Source organism: Balaenoptera musculus, chromosome 4 (assembly GCF_009873245.2).
Source record: "Balaenoptera musculus isolate JJ_BM4_2016_0621 chromosome 4, mBalMus1.pri.v3, whole genome shotgun sequence".
NCBI classification, from domain to species: Eukaryota; Metazoa; Chordata; class Mammalia; order Artiodactyla; family Balaenopteridae; genus Balaenoptera; species Balaenoptera musculus.
Genome location: NC_045788.1, coordinates 74,135,477 through 74,153,266, shown reverse-complemented (window position 1 = coordinate 74,153,266; position 17,790 = coordinate 74,135,477). Strand labels below are relative to the sequence as shown.

Here is a 17,790-nt window from a genome sequence, read left to right as displayed (position 1 = left end):
GGTCCGGGAAGATCCCACATGCCGCGGAGGAACTAAGCCCATGCGCCACAACTACTGAGCCTGCGCTCTAGAGCCCATGCTCCGCAACAAGAGAAGCCACCACAAGGAGAAGCCCACACACTGCAACGAAGAGTAGCCCCCGCTTGGCGCAACTAGAGAAAGCCCGCGTGCAGCAACGAAGACCCAACGCAGCCAAAAATAAATAAATATATTTTAAAAAATGGGGGGGAATCACATAATCATCTAACAGATGCAGAAAAAATATCGATGAAGTTATACATCTATTCATAGTTTAAAAAAATCTCAACAAACTAGAAAGAAAACTTCTTCCACCTAATAAATAAAGATCACCTAAGAAAAATCTAGCTAAAACAATTCTTAATGGTGAAAAGCTGAATGCAGTCCCGTAAAGATCAGGAAAAAAGCAAAGATGTCTACTTTTACCACTTCTATTCAACACGGTACTGGAGGCCTAGTCAATACAATAAGGAAGAAAAAAGAAGTTAGCTTGGAAAGGAAGATGTAAAATTTATGGATAATAGGGACTGTGAATAAACCTAAGGAATCTTACTAGAACTAATAGGTGCATATAACAAGATCACAGAATACATGGTCAATATAAAAAGAATCAACTGCATTTCTATATACCAGTCATAAACAATTACACACTGAAAATTTTTTGAACACACAGCAACGAAGACCCAACACAGCCATAAACAAACAAATAAATAAATAAATAAATTTATATTAAAAAAAATACAGCGATCAAGAGTAATACTGATGCAGGAGGGAAATCCAAAAGGGAGGGGATATATGTATATGTATGGCTGATTCATTTTGCTGTGCAGTAGAAGCTAACACAACATTGTAAAGCAACTATACCCCAATAAAAATTAATTTAAAATAAAAGAGTAATACTAATGGAAAGACAGACACTAGATCAAACAAAATGAAAACAGAAGAGAAATAGTTTAACTTCTATAAAAATGTACCCAAAAGAAAAGAAAAAAGACTTGCACAACAATGTTCATAGCAGCTTTATCCATAAAGGTTGAAAACTAGAGATAATAAATAACCATAAAGAAGGAAATAAATAAAAAAAATTTTAGGATAATAAAACAACAGAATGTTAATCAACAATGAAAAGGGATGAACTACTTATACACCCAACCAACATGAAAAACTGCAAAAACACTATGCTGAGCAAAAGAAGCTGGAGAAGAAATTTTAAAATACCTACCTCATTAGTGTGACAACTAAATAACCAAGCCATCATTCTCTTTCTAATGCAACTGAAAATTAATTTAAAATACATTACAATAGACTACTGCTTTGAGGTGTTCAGTACCAACACCTGCGAAATGAAACCCTTAATCAATCTCTAACTTGTGAGATTATACTATAACACAATAGGAATGCACACTTTGTAAAGATGAATGTTACTTTTTAATATACTTATCCACAGGAAAAGCAATTATTATTTTACATTGTTTCAGTTGCTTTTCAATTAGTAAGTAAAAACTATGTGAAAAATACTGCTATTTAGTTACAGCTATTTAGTTCTTTTTTTAAAATTTTATTTATTTTCTTCGTTGCTGTACGCAGGCTTTCTCTAGTTGCGGCAACTGGGGGCTACTCTTCGTTGTGGTGCAAGGGCTTTTCATTGCAGTGGCTTCTCTTGCTGCGGAGCATGGGTTCTAGGAGTATGAGCTTCAGCAGTTGTGGCACGAGGGCTCAGTAGTTGTGGCTCGCGGGCTCTAGAGCGCAGGCTCAGTAGTTGTGGCACACGGGCTTAGTTGCTCCGCAGCATGTGGGACCAGGGCTCAAACCTGTGTCCCCTGCACTGGCAGGCGGATTCTTAACCACTGTGCCACCAGGGAAGTCCCTATTTAGTTCTATAGTAGAATTTTTTCAAATAAAATTGATATTCTCTAGGGGAAGAAAAAAAAAAGAAGCTGGACACAAGAGTTACATATGATTCCATTCACATAAAGTTCTCAAAGGACAACACTAATCTATGATGGGGGGGAAAAAACCCACAACAACTGTTGTGGAGTGGACTGACCAGGAAGAAACACAAACTTTCTAGGATGATGAAAATATTCTGTACCTTGATGCCTTGTGGGTTATACAAGTTTATGCAGTTGTAAAAACTCTAAACTATAAACTCAGGATCTCACAGCATTTCAATTTAAACTTTTTCTCAATTAAAAAAAATTTCTTTCACTCAAAAAGTATCTGACTGCCTACCATAGCCCAGTTATTGAGAACACAAAGTTAAAACACAGGTTCCAGAAAAGAGACCTCATGGTCCTGCTAGCCAAGAAATGAAAAATAAGTTAGTTACTATAATGAAAATTACACAAAAGAAAGCTTTGAGAAGTGAAAAACGGTAGACTGCCAAACAAAGAATATTACAGGTATATACAACATGTACAGAAGTAATAGAAAAAATCATATTGGACCTGGGCAACTAATGTAATTTCAATGTACTTAAAAGTATGAAGCGGGGAGAGGGGCTTGAAGCACTGTACACAGGAGCTGGATAAGATAAGAAGGGACCTGATCACCCTTTCAGCCCAAGCAAAAGAATACATTTCAGCTGTTTAGCAATAAGAAACCTCTGCAAAAGTTTTGGTAGGGGAGTGATAAGTATAAATATCGTTTTAGAAAGATCACTATAGGAACCATCTGAAATACAGACTGGATAAGGCTCAGGCTACAATCAGTCCAATAAGAAAGCTATTGCGGGACTTCTCTGGTGGTGCAGTGGTTAAGAATCCGCCTGCGAATGCAGGGGACATGGGTTTGAGCCCTGGTCTGGAAAGATCCCACATGCCACGGAGCAACTAAGCCCGTGCGCCACAACTACTGAGCCTGCACCCTAGAGCCCGTGAGCCACAACTACTGAGCCCGAGTGCCTAGAGCCTGTGTTCCGCAACAAGAGAAGCCACCGCAATGAGAAGCTCGCACACCACAATGAAGAGTAGCCCCTGCTCACCGCAACTAGAGAAAGCCCATGTGCAGCAATGAAGACCCAATGCAGCCAAAAATAAATAATAAATAAATCAATTTATTAAAAAAAAAAAGCTATTGCAATCAATATACAACTTTACCCAACAACAGCAAAACACTAATTCTTCTCAATCTCACATGGAGCATTCACCAAGACAGATGACATTCAGGGCCATAAAACACAACTTCCCAAATGTAAAAGAACAGAAAATCATATAATAAACACTCTCAGACCACAACAGAACTAAACTAGATATCAGTAACAGAAAAATAGTTGGAAAATCCCCAAATGCTTGGATATTAAACAACATACTTCCAAATAACACATGAATCAAAGAAGTCTCAGAAGAAATTAAAAGATAAAATGAACTAAATGAAAATAAAAATACAACTTATCAAAATGTGAGGGACACTGAAAGCAGTGCTTAGAGAGAAATTTATATCACTGAATGCTATATTAGAATGCCATTTCTATATATCAGAAAAGATCTAAATCAATCACCTAAACTTCCACCACTGAAAACTGGAGGGGCAGACGGCAAATTAAGTCCAAAATAACAGAAGAAATCATAAAAATCAGAGCAGAAATCAATGAAACTGAAAACTGGAAATCAACAGAAAAAATCAAAAGCTAGTTCTCTATAAAATTAGTAAGTCTTTACTGGGGAGAGGTAAAAATGGGGAATTGGTGTTCAGTGGGTATAGAGATTCAGCTTTGCAAGATGAAACAGTTGTACAGTAGATCTAGAGATCTACTGTACAACAATGTGAGTATAGTTAACTGTATGCTGATACTGTATGTAATACCATATGCTTAAAAACTGTTAAGATACTTTTTTTAAAAAAAAGGCAGCAAGCCTATAGCCAGGCTAAGAAAAAAAGGTATAAATTACTGATATCAGAAATGAAAGTGGGGACATCACTACAGACCCCATAGACATTAAAAGGATAATAAAGGAATACTATGAACAACTCTATGCCCGCAAATTTGATAACCTAGATGAATTGAACCAATTCCTCGGAAGACACAATCTGTCAAAACTCACACAAGAAGAAACAGACAATCTGAATAGGTCTATAGCTATTAAAGAAATTGAATCAGTAATTAATAACCTTCCAAAAAAGAAAGTACCAGGCCCTATGGATTCACTGGTGAATTCCACCAAACATTCAAGGAAGAAATTATACCAGTTCTCTACAATCTCTCCCAGAAGACCAAAGCAGAGGGAATACTCCTAACTCATTCTATGAGGCCAGGATTACTCTAATATCCAAACCAGACAAAGATATTGCACGAAAAGAAAACTAGACCAATCTATCTCATGAACATAGATGCAAAAATCCTCAACAGCTATTAGTAATCTGAATCAAACAATGTGTAAAAAGAATTATACGCCACAACAAAGTGGAATTTCTTCCAGGTATGCAAGGCTGATTCAACCTTTAAAAATTAATTAAGGGCTTCCCTGGTGGCACAGTGGTTGAGAACTGCCTGCCCATGCAGGGGACACGGGTTCGAGCCCTGGTCTGGGAAGATCCCACATGCCGCGGAGCGACTAGGCCCATGAGCCACAACTGCTGAGCCTGCGCGTCTGGAGCCTGTGCGCCGCAACAAGAGAGGCCGCGATAGTGAGAGGCCCGCGCACCGTGGTGAAGAGTGGCTCCCGCTTGCTGCAACTAGAGAAAGCCCTTGCACACAAACGGAGACCCAATGCAGCCAAAAATAAATTAATTAAAGAAATTCTCAAAAAAAAAAAATTTAATTAATGTAATCCATCACCATCAACAGGCTGAAAAAGGAAAAGGCTATTGCAATGGACTAGGTAAAAGTTGGTGAGCACATGTATTAGAACACAGCTGTAAGTAGTTATCCATTCATTCACACCATGTGCCAACACCTGGGACATAATAGAAAATAAGACAAAATTCATGCTCTCATACATAGATAGAGCCTACAATCTATCAGAGAGACAGACAGTGAACAAGTCCCTGTTGCAGGAACTACACCTAGACCAGACAGAAGTGGCAAGCTGATGATGATGAAGTTTTAACTAGGTTAAAAAACAGGGAGGGGCTATGACTGAGGGGAATATTACAAGTAGGATATACAAAGGTCCTAAAGCAAAAGAAAAAGCACAGTATATCAGAAGTACTGAAAGGATCCAGGTTTAATATCACATAAACAATAGAAGAGGATTACATTACAGTTGTAGTTTTGCTGGTCATCAGGTAAAAATAAAAATACAAGAAGGCAAAAAAAAACACTCAGCCTCCTTACCTTCGTGAGCCTCCCACACTCCCTGCCTGCATCAGCACCATGCTCAGGAAGGCCCTGCTCCTCTCTGCCTGGTTTGCCCTGGCTGTGACTTACCCCACACTACTCCCAGAATTCATCACTGACCTACAGTCAGTCAACCACTGTCCTACTACACTTGACCAGTGACCAAGATACAGAAACAACCATTGACTTGTATTTGGAGAACACACAGGCTTTTCGCATTACCTACTAATGTGGAATTAAACACCCTCAGCTCTGAGGAAGAAGTCACTAAGGCCAGAGTTGATTATGAGTCACTTCACACAGAAAACTCATGGAGTAAAGATTATGAAGATGTCACTGCTGGTTATTCCAAAGAGCCCGTGACTGAAGCACCAGATGAGCCCAGCATCTTCATGGGACGCAATGAGTCCAGCTCACTGTTGTTGTTTTTTGTTAGAAAATGAAGCAGTTCTCCATTAGCTGTGACCATCACTCTGCTAACCACAACTTTCTAAAAAGATTCTGAGCCTCTGAACAAGCCTACCTAGGAGCTTGAATAATTGCAAAGACTGTGAGACATAGGATGTACCCACTTGAGGAAAGAGTGGCAGAAATTGTACACAGACAGAAAAGGGGCATCTCGTAATCTCTTCACCGTGTCTCATTTAATGTGGGCCCAATAAATGTTCGTTTGAATTGAAAAAAAAGAAGTTATGGGTGCCTACAAAAGAGTACCTTAGGTGATGACCTATGACATCCAGGGTAAACAGACTAAAGAGCTGATATCCTTTTTAAAGATAATGAAAAAAATAAAGATGGCAGGAACTGCCAAGAGTTACAGAATTTGAAGGAAAAACTCTCAAGTGTACAATCTTTTTCCAGCTGTGCTCCAGATTCAATCTTTCTACTCTTTAAGGAGAAATCCAGAAGTTGAAACAAAGTATCTTTTTAAATTAAGCACTTAAAATTTAATACACACACACACAAATTCAATACACAGTAACCCTGATAAATAATGTTATCCAGAAAAGATAAGTTTCTAAAATGTATGTAATACCAAAACTTAATTTTGCCTTTTCAACTATGATTTTTACCAATATTTAGTATATCTATTTAATAATGCCCATTTGAACTATTTATATTCAGCCTTTAAACACTTTCTGAAATTTCTTCAATGACTTGTATCACTTAATACAAAATTAATTATGTTTCTAACTGTAAGTTTAATATCTTATAAAGGAATTACTTACAGGGACATTAAGTGCATACTGTAGTCCTTGAGGAAGTCTTTCATGTGTCTCCATCTGCTCTTCATCATTTTTCACTGTCTCCTCATGGACCATGAGTTCATCATGTGATATCATATCCTGTTGTCTCATTTCACTTTCTTGTAACACTTCATCTGCAGCAAGGATCTCCTGGTGAGGCATACTCCGATCTTGAAGAACTGACTCCTGCAGCTCTCCAGACACAGTAGACTGGCCAGACACTCCACCCATTACAACCATTGCCCTGGAAGACTGCATTTCGTCTATGCCGCCACATTTAAGAAATAATCCTTCCAGTTTGTCGTCAATGTTCATGCTTAAGTATAACTGCCTAGAAAGACCAAGTTTGGCAACAAAGCATAATAAATTAGTTTTATATGTCTACTTGAATTTTTTAAATTTCAAATTATGAAAGGTTCACACTATAATAAAAATGTTTTATTCATATAATTCAATATTGCCTCCAATTTAAAAATTACCATGATAAATTTCCAAAGGCTGGTAGAGTAAAACACAAATTTTTATTTTTGACATTAAGACACAAAATCCTAATCTATTTCATTATGAAAAATGAGCATAACATAGAGCAAATTGGGGGAAAGTATTTGTAACACCAGAAGGATCCACATCCTTTAATATACTAAAATGTCTTAAAAATAAAAAGAAATAACATTAAGAAATAAACTGAGAGAACAGTATCAGGCAAATCATAAAGAAAAATTAGAAATAGTCACTAAATATATAAAATAATATTCACTTACAGTAGTAATTAAAGAAATGAACATTAAAATCATATTTTATCCACCAAACTGATAATAACTCTTAAAAAATACATCTGAGGTTGAGGTGGCAGGGGAAAAAAAAAAAAAAAGACACTCATCTACTGACAGTGGGAGTATATTAGTTCAACTATTCTCAAAGGTAATTTGGTACCATATATCAAAAGCCATAAAAATGCACATATTCTTTGAACTGGTGATTTTACTTTTAGGAACCTATCCTGATGAAATGAGAAATACATATAAAGATATGCATGGAAAATCACTACAGCAGTACTTCAATAGTGAAAAACTGGAATTACACTGCGTATTCAACAAAAGGAAACTGGTTAAATTATATTCATACATATGTTTTAAAACTAGACTTCAGTAAATTTACTAAAAATCATTGAACTGTACACTTAGGATGGGTGAATTTTATTGTATATAAATTATATCTCAATGTTTTTCTTAAAACAGAATCAGAAAAATGGCTATCCTTGGGTGAAGAGGCCATTGATAGGAGGTAGGAAAAGGGGGGGTGTATGGAAACTGACAATGTTTTTCCTGAGTTGAATGCTGATTGCACAGGTGTGCTCACGTTGTAAAATTTTAAGATGTATATATCCGTGATATGCATACATTTCTGCCAGAATAAATAAATTCAAATTTACTGAATTTATACTTCAGTAAAAAGTTAAAGTCTGTTGGAATTCAAAAAATATCCATAGAGTCAAAAAATATTCTTGAAAAATATTTGAAAATTTGGGGGAAAAGCTTGATATATTAAGGGAAATGTGTGTATAAATATGTTTGTACACAGATTTACTGAAAATGCTAACAATATTAATATTACCACTGGGTGGTGAAATTACCAGGTTTTTTTCATATTTACATTTATCTCTAATTTGAAAACTTCCTATAATAAAATTTTATTTCTTTCAAATGCTTTTAAATTTGTTAAAATGGAAAAAGTAGTATTTTCATTACTAATATATTCTTAAATAGTTGCACATGATTAAATAAATTTAAGAGGTCATGATAAGAACTAAACACTATTAAATAATTACATTATCTTATTACATTATCTTATTTTTTCCATTATTACAGAAAAAACAGGCAACTTTCGGTGCTGTAAATTCGCACTCCACTGTGTTACTTGAGGCACTAGCATAACAATAATCATGAAATCCAAAGAAACTTCATCTCAAAGGTTGTTAGAACATTGGTACTGTTTGTTTTTTATCAGATTGTGCAAAATAAACACACACGCTCGCCCAACATGATGGGCCCACAATTAGTAAATGCATTAACTGTTTCAGTTTAGTCACCTCTTTCCCAAATCAATCAGGTAGTAATGGTTACTACTTTGATCATAGCTTTCAGAGGTACAATAAATGATCAGTTAAATTCAAATACACTACTGAAATTTAAATACTCTTTCATTTACTAAGGTTATCATCTAGGGAGAAAAGTTTACTTAAATGCACAGCTCAAAAAACAGCTCATATAAACAGCAAAGTAAATAAAAACATAATTCATACTTGCTAACCTTGTCTTCCCTGGTACCAGGTAGTATGGTAAGTCCAGAATACATACTGGACAAAGGAACAAGAATCTAATTTCTCTTTCCAAAATCTTTAAGTAGTCTAAAGGACAAACATTTAAAACATATCACCAAATAACTGTCCTCTTCAAATATTCTATTTACCACATTTCTAGAGAATAAACTATCTCACAACTAAGTGAAATTTAAGTCTCTTAGGGTTAAAATTTGCTTATTTCTTTGGAAATCCTTACCAAATCAATTATATTCTTCTAATCTGTTTATTGTTTTCCTAAAGGATTTGGAAAGCCCCCAACTTAAGAGGGACGTATATATACACAAAGCCACCCTTTATTGCTGTGACATCTGCAATTGCCACATACATTATTATTAAAAAAAAAAAAACCCACACCCTTGGGAGCTTTTAAAGAATACGGGAGAAGTAAAAGAAGTAGTTATTAAAAGAAGACATTAATAAAAGATATTAGACAAACTGACCCAGGACAGAACTTTTTTTAAAAAATTAGCTAAAGTTGAAACTGACTTACTAACCCAATGCAAGGTCTATGTTTCCCTAAAGTAGTGGTCCTCATCTCCAATGTTTTTTGTCATGCACCTCATCAATTTTTTTAAATTTATCATATCCTAATACATGTATACTATTTAAAACTATACCTATAATACTGTGTTAATATGTAATATGCCTATTAAAATAAACATAAAACATAATTTTTTAAAACTAACCTTATCCCTAACATCAGGCTGAAACAGTAAGTATTGAGGAAGTCAAAGGACTTTGGAGAGAGAGAATATCTGGGGGAAAAAAGGCAGGTTTGCAAAAAAGTGCCAGAATGAGGGATTTGGAACAGGAAGATACCACACCTCAATATACAGGTAGTAAATAAAACGGGAAGTGGAAATACTGTTAACGAAGGCAAACTTGACCTCCTCGAAAATTTTCTCGAAAACAGGCCATATATACGGAAAAAGGAATCGCTCTTCCTTTGTTACATATGGTTTCTTATTCCTATGACCCCAAATGAAGCCATATATTTCAAATTACTGGCTAGCCTAAAAACTGTTCTTGAGACAATTTCCCTTAAATACCAGAAACTACTAAGATTTCAACACAGATTTCAATATCAATGAACACTGCTTTGACAAGGTTTTAAAGTTAGTTTTGGAAAATCCGCCAGAATGAAAACTGTATGTACCACTGAGCCAGCAACCTCACTGCCAGGAGTATATACAATCCTATGTATGTGCTTAGTCATAAAAATTAACCAAAGATGTATGTACAAGGATGTCTGCTGCGACCTTTTAATGGAAAAAGATTGGAAACAACCTAAGCATCCACTAATAGAAGACTTGTTAAATTAATTATGATTCAACCATACACTGGAATACACACAGCCACTAAAGTGAATGAGGTAGTTATATGTGCTGGGTAAAAAGTTTTCCAAGATATATTAAGTGGAAAAAAAAAAAATCAAGAAGAAGATACATAGACAAATAAGTGAGCCCCACTTGTATCACACACCTCAACCAGCGTCTGGGCAGAGTAAGCTGGACAGGAAATAAACAAGGCTCTCAAACAAAAAAAGTTAATTTCACTAAGCCCATGGTAAATGGGAAAAGGACAAAGCTACCCTAAGAAAAATGATAAAGAAAAGTATGTTTTTTATTGTCCTTGAAGCTCTCTTATATGCACTTACTATCTTTAACTTTCCCCCTTGTAACTCCTACATGATCTATGTCAAAGCTCTTATGTGCTTCTCTGCACATTCAAAAACCCAAATACAGCAAAAGGTCCCATGCTCAAAAGTTAACACAGGCTACTTCCCTTCGCTAATTTCAATATTTTCAGGGAGGATCAGCTGAGCGTAAAGAAAGGAAACTGATGTTATCAATCTGCACTAACATGTGAATATTTAAATGTCTCTTCCTGCTAAACCTTCAAAAAGCCAACTGTTTTTTGACCCAAATGTCTATACAATTAATGGAAATTCAAGAGTTAGGAATATTACACAGGAGAGAGAAAAAAAGAAAGAATGCTTAAGTCATGTCACTTACATGAAAGGCTGCTCTGGAAGAAAAAAAGAAATAAACAACTAATCTGCATTCCCAGGAGCCTCTGTCAAATGGGGAAAAAGAAGGACTAGGTGGAGTAATAAGCAATAAGCCACCCTGAGCTCCTTGTAATGACCCATTATTCTGCAACTGAAGGAAGCTTGGGCGGCTGACAAAGAATATAAAATCGCAGGGCTGTTATGATCCAAGACAGGACGGACAGTGATGTTCTAGAACTAATTGAGCTAAAGGTAAGACGGCACTCCTTCTGGAGTTACCCAGAACAGAGATTGCTAAAAACTAGAACTTAGTAAGAGAGGGAAGGAAGGAAGGGGCCCACTTCAGGCCAATTTCTCTGAAATCCCCCTTTAGCAGATTACTTCAAATGCTGCGTTCTTTTCCCCCTTCCAAGTTTTGTTCTTCCCTCATCTCCATCCCTCTGCCAGAGAAGCTAGAAGGTATAGTAAAAGGGATATTGAGGGGACCACAATTCAGCTTTCTGCTCCATTCAATTCTCCCTCTCCCACACACACTCCCACCATCCTTTTGTACTGAAAAATGTTTGGTTCAGCTGTGTAAAAGTAATCCAAATTGCAGCCGATTAAGAAATCCCTAGTCATTTAAGCCTAATGGCAATGCGGTACTTAAAGAGAATATAAATTATCAGCCATCACTTTCTCCTGCCTTCCAGAAAAGACAGTTGACTCTTCTTGTTGGACCTTCTAATTTAATGCTTCTAATCAACTGTGTGCAAGCAATTAGAAACTATGCTTTATAGATTTGTATAAGCTGAAATAGAGTAAATAAGCTTTGAGTCAGGGTTTTTAATAAGGAGTTAAATACATGGGCATTTGAGACAAGTATTTTCTCAGCTGAGGGGACTGTCTGGGCTTGTTTTCAGAGGACAAAGTTAACAGAAGCATAATATATGAACAAATTGGGCATTACTACTCATTTTTGATCAACTATACAATGCTTACTGTGTTTTTTATGGGAATTCTATAAATTAAAATGGGAATTCAACTTAAAAATTCTATAAATTATGGGAATTCAACTTAAAAATGCTTACTGAGTTTTTTATGGGAATTCTATGCAATTAATGAGGAAAATGTCTTTCCAAATTTATGAATAGTGTTGAGTCTATATTATAAAATTCAGAGATTATCATAACCTGGAGAAGAAAGACAACTAACATGTGTTGAGGATCTACCAGATGTAAGACACTATGCTGGGCACACTGATATGTTACTTCACTTAATATTTACAGTAACACTCAAGACAGTAATAGTAGATCCCCATTTAACAGACGAAGAAACTGGAGTTTACCCAAAGTCACAAAGCTAGCATGTAAACTGGGATTTGAAAACAGACTTACCTGGTTTAATGCACTTTTTACCATACCGTACCACCTCCGTCTTGAAAAGGCCCTGGACACTAAGAACTCGTTGAACTCATTCTATTCTCACCCACCCACTCTGAAGCCACCCTGTCACCACTGCTTGGCTTGGTAAAGCAATCCTTAGTTGGCTACTCCCATCTCATGGCTACCATGGGAGAATCCTGTGTGACACAGAATCCCTTTTCTCCTTCAGCATGCATAGACACCTTCCACAATTCCTATTTTCCACTTCTACCTATTATTCACAGCTCAGTAAATTTCTCCTCGTTCTTTTTTCATGGGTTCACATATACCCCCTTAATCCTTCCATTCTTTCTTCAAACCTTTACCAAGTTACTTTAGGAAAATCTCTCTTTCTTTTTCCTTTACTTTCCCATTTTCACTTGGAAATCAAAAAAATAATCCTAAATACGGCTAATAAATGTAGGAGCTATGCTAAAGATATACCTGTATCAAAGAAAAGAGGACTGTAAGTTTTAAAGTGAAAACAGATTTGAAGGCTTGTGCCATAATCCTCTAATATTCTTGAAAGCACCTACGTTCCCCTTCAGAATGTACGTGAATATGTGATAAATCTGCCACTTTATCACCTTTAATTAAATCTGCATTCAGGTGTGAAAGAAAATATCTCACTTAAAGAGACTGCTTTTCTGTTTTATTTATTGAGTTTGGCTGTAATATTATTTTCCATCAACATTTATTGAATAATGTAAAACTTCAACTAAATGAGTCAAAACAGATTATAGTTGGCAAGCTTAGGAACCTAAACATCATTCTTTTCTATAAAAATAGTAATTTCCAACTCAAAATCTTCTCCCAAATCAATAATACCCTGCCTTGTACCAGAACCCATTCAACCTATAAAGAAACTTCACTCATAGGCAAAAGAGAAGTACTCAAAGGAACCTGAAACAGATTTAAAGAAAAAAAAAAAAAAAGCTAGATTTCACAAATTACTTCTGATTCAAAGTATTTTCAACAAACTCCTTGCTGTCTGGAGGATGCCAGTTACATTAATTTGGATATTAATATTTCTAACCTATGTAGTCAGTGAGAAATTACACCTTACAAATATCAGCATTAGAAATACAAATATCAATCAGCCTCAAGATCAAATTGGTACTACAAAGAAACCCATGATCAAAATGGATTTAACAATTTGCCATTTGTCATTCCTCAGAAGTTTTCTATTCCCTCTCATCCTTCAAAAGTATAGTTTTGATCTAAGCAAAAACTGCTTCATCTCTAATTTAGAAACAAAATCTAGCTCTTACCTAGGGATATTCTTCATTAAGAAACCCCTTCAGATACACCTTTGTATAACTACCATTTTGCATCTATAAAGCATATTTTGTAAACTATGCCCTTTGACTTTTAAATTGTTACTATTCAAAACATCTTAATAGGAGCATCATTTACAATAATGGCAACTAGACAAAATGGCCTTTTTTATTAGTGCTAGCAACAATAAAAGATGTTTAATAAGAGAATTTACAGACTAAGATAAATCACTTTATACAATATGACAACTAAATAAAAACCTGTGATCGTCTTTTAACCACAGAAAAATAATTTATAAATATTTAAGCCAAAGTTAACAGGCATCTCTATATGCCCAATGCCCCGCTCAAATAAAGCAGAATCTAAGCATATTCTCCATTCCAAATACTCATCACCAGTCTTCTAAAACAATGTAACAAGAAATTAGTGGTATTTAGAAATGGTAAGACATCAAATTTATGGCAACTGTTTGTTGAGAAACAGCTACATTTTATCTTAAAAAAGGAGAGGGAAAGGGAAAAGGTAAAAAAGGTCCAAGCAAAACAGAACCCTACATTCTGCTAGATCTAGTTGTTTCACCCATCTCATTTTATGCCAATACCAATAATTCAAATATTCATATTAAAAATACTTACTCTGTTAGGAAGCTATAAATTTTCTACAGTTTTGTATAATAAAAGAAACATTAAAAATACTTCTTAAACTTCCCTATACACTAAGCTATTTTTAATATGTACTATATAATAACCAAGACTCATTCCAAAACAGAAAAGTGTTAACTATTTAAATCAAAATTTTAATTTTTAAACACTGGATAAATGCTCTCACTTAACAGTACAAACCCTATTTGTGAAGTACAATAAAACTAAAAATGCGTTTGTTGCCTTCAATGCCAAAAACACCGAAAATGTCTTATAACCATTTACTAATAAAGTTAAATCAACAGGCCTAATATAAATACTCGATACAAGTATACAAAATTTACCAAAACTAACTGTTATCTCAAGTCTCAAAAAAAAAGGTACCTAGGTTAATATATGTTGATACTGACATAAAATAGGATGGAAAACTGACAACTAATTTCCAACCCTTTAATAAATTCTCTAATAGAAACATACAATATTTGATACTTGTTTCAAAATGCAGTATTTACAACAGGCCAAGAACCATATAATGTAATTACAATGAAATATTTTTCATCTACAAAAATATAAAGTATATAATCTTTGGGAATAAGTTGTTCTGATGAGATCTAAACATTTAGAATAATAGATTTTTTAGAGTTAGAAGGAACCAGTTATAATCATTTAGCTTTATGTGTAGCTAAAAAGATCCTCTCACCCAAGCCCCTCATCCTTGCCTTAAGACTCTAAAACGTTAAACAAACCATTTCAACCTAATGACAGTGAAACAAAATGAGGAATTATCTCAAAAGTCACTTTTAACTTTTAAGACCTTATTCTACCTTATGACATCAAGACAGCAGTATTTAATCAAAGAACCATGATGACTATTCACAAAACTAAAATTGTCTCAGAACTCAAATAAGAACAATTTCCAAAGCATTGTCACAGGCCAAGAGTTAATATGTCTTAAGACAATAAAACTTATATTTTAATGTTAGTCCAACCAGATAAATGGAAAGTAAATCTGACAAACCCTAATGTGACAGACAACTAGCTGTCCCCCCAGATTCTGTTCTCTCCTTCTTGCCCAATAATAAAATATTAAGTGAGACACACAATGACCTAGGTAAGACTCATTTTCCAGCCTCCCATGCAGTTGGTTGTGGTCATGTAACAGTTAAAGCCAATGGGACATGAGTAGAAATGATATACACAACTCTCCTAAAAGGAAAAGAAAATGTTCTTCCCTTTTCCCTCTTTCTATTGGCAGACATGATGGTAACCCTCCTGGACCACAAGATAGAAGCCACATGTTAAGAATAGCAAAGCAAGACAAAGAAGCCTAGGTTATGATGACTCTGGAGCATCCAAACAATCCTGATATTGTTTATATGGACTTTTCAAATAAATATAAATGTATTTCTACCTTTTTAAGCACCTGTCACAGTAGACAAGTCTAAATTTTAACTAATATACTTAACATAAATGATTATTAAAATTACCTACATGACTGCTTCCTTATATTAGCATAGGCAAACATACAATATGTACAAAGGTACAGTAACATATGCTTTTTCACATTTAAAAAATTATATGCCAAACACCATTAAATTTGATTAATAGGTCTAATTTCCCCACATATGAAAATAGTTCCCCTGGAAATCCTGGAAAATTTAATGTGGGTATGTATGTGTTTATGACAGGTGAGTGAAAAATGCAATAAACCCTGCTGAGGAAAAGGGTTAAAGAAGGAAACACCTTCCCACTTAAATTTGCCCTAAGATTACATAATAAGCTACACATATTTTCCTGGGCTAAACTTAAAACCCAAAGCTATATCATTACTCATCAATTTTCTCTTAACACTGTTTTCTCAAGAAAAATATTAAATTCCAAGTTTCTTCCAGATATAAATACTACAACATAAAGAAACTATTATACAAACTTAACATGAAATTCTAGCAGCCAAAAAAAAGGTTTCATATTTGAAAATTTTACTTATTCATGATTATGAAAAATAAGTATTTAAGTTACCTGAGACTAACGTAAAAATGAAGACTTCAAGGAAGGGAATGCTGTAGAGTTGAAAAAGAAATCATGGTTGAGTTTCTACCTTTCATAGGCTTCAGAGACCCTCAATACCATTCAATCACTTATGCCATCCAATTCCTACAAAAAAAAAAATAAAAATAAAACACAACAAACAAAACACATTACTTACGGAGACAAAAATACTGTACAAATATAACATGGACAAACTGGTATGCATAATGAAGTGATCACTCTTTGTAAATAGTAAGCTATGCCTGAATAACCAGTGCAATGACTTCTTTTTAAATCTGAAACTGGGAAAATACAATAGTGATAAGTAGTAACTGTGAAATAACCCTGGCCTTGTAAAGAATAATTTGCCTAGATCTGGAGTGTACAACTTCAGAGACATGGGATATTGAAGGAAATTCAGAAGGTTACAGACCTACACGTTTACAAAAGAGAAATCAGTGATTAAAAACTCACTTAATAACACTATTTTTATCTGCTTTGCAAAGGCTATGAAGTGAAGAGAGAAGCAAACACAATTCTAGGCCTTAAAAATAACAAACAGAACTAGTTCTCTACAGAATATACATGTATTCACAATAGAAAGGATTACAGTTGTAAAATCATACTAAATACCTACAGAAATATGATCACCAAGGTCATCTTTGACTAGAAAAGCTGACAAAAATGGGAATAATCATAGGGAGACTGTGTTCCATACCCAAAAAAATTAAAATGAAAAACATAAGCTATACAAAAGAAGAAAATTTCCTGTCAGTGAATATTTCTGAACATAGTAACAGACTGAAGAGTTTATGGAGTTTCCTACCATAGAGGTTTTTAAAAATATTACATTCCTACCTATTAAGAATAATTTGTATTTACTCCTCCACAGAAAGCTTGGAGACCAGATGATATGACACATCTTATGATTTTATATCAGTTTTTACAGTAGTGCAAAGGTAATAAGAATAGTCTTTCTCACCTAAAACATACCAGTGATAAGTCCATCTTTGTACTTCAGAAAGTATAATACATTCACTTTTTAAAACATTTCAACACTGTATCCATATTTTTTAAAAGTTTAAATTCTGATGGAACTATTTACCCCTCAGTATCCTTTCATTTCAGAATTTTCCTGCATATTCACACATGTCTACTTTTGCAGATGAACTCTTGCTCAAAGAAAACATTTTTTTTTTCACTAGGACTGTGTCATATATAAATAAATAGCAAAAATGTCAACAGTAACAATAAACTGGGCAGGCAGGGAGGGGGGAGCCACAATCTGAAATTACTCCAATATGTTATCTAAAATGCCCAGTTTTGGGCTTCCCTGGTGGTGCAGTGGTTGAGAATCCGCCTGCCAATGCAGGGGACACGGGTTCGAGCCCTGGTCTGGGAAGATCCCACATGCTCCAGAACAACTGGGCCCGTGAACCACAATTACTGAGCCTGCGCGTCTGGAGCCTATGCTCCGCAACAAGAGAGGCTGCGATAGTGAGAGGCCCGCGCACCGCGATGAAG

At 35.0% G+C, this 17,790-nt stretch overlaps 1 protein-coding gene across 4 annotated transcripts in view; it reads right to left on the bottom strand.

Annotated features, from left to right (window-relative positions):
• ZNF148 (zinc finger protein 148) overlaps nt 1-17,790 on the bottom strand; it is a 131,338-nt gene that overhangs the window by 74,405 nt on the left and 39,143 nt on the right. For all 4 annotated transcript variants that reach the window (XM_036850084.1, XM_036850086.1, XM_036850087.1 and 1 more), the window contains 2 exons: nt 16,258-16,392; nt 6,526-6,874 (listed from right to left, as the gene is read on the bottom strand). In XM_036850084.1, coding sequence (XP_036705979.1) covers nt 6,526-6,858 — 333 coding nt within the window. In that variant the 5' untranslated portion in view covers nt 6,859-6,874; nt 16,258-16,392. The remainder of the gene's footprint in view (nt 1-6,525; nt 6,875-16,257; nt 16,393-17,790) is intronic.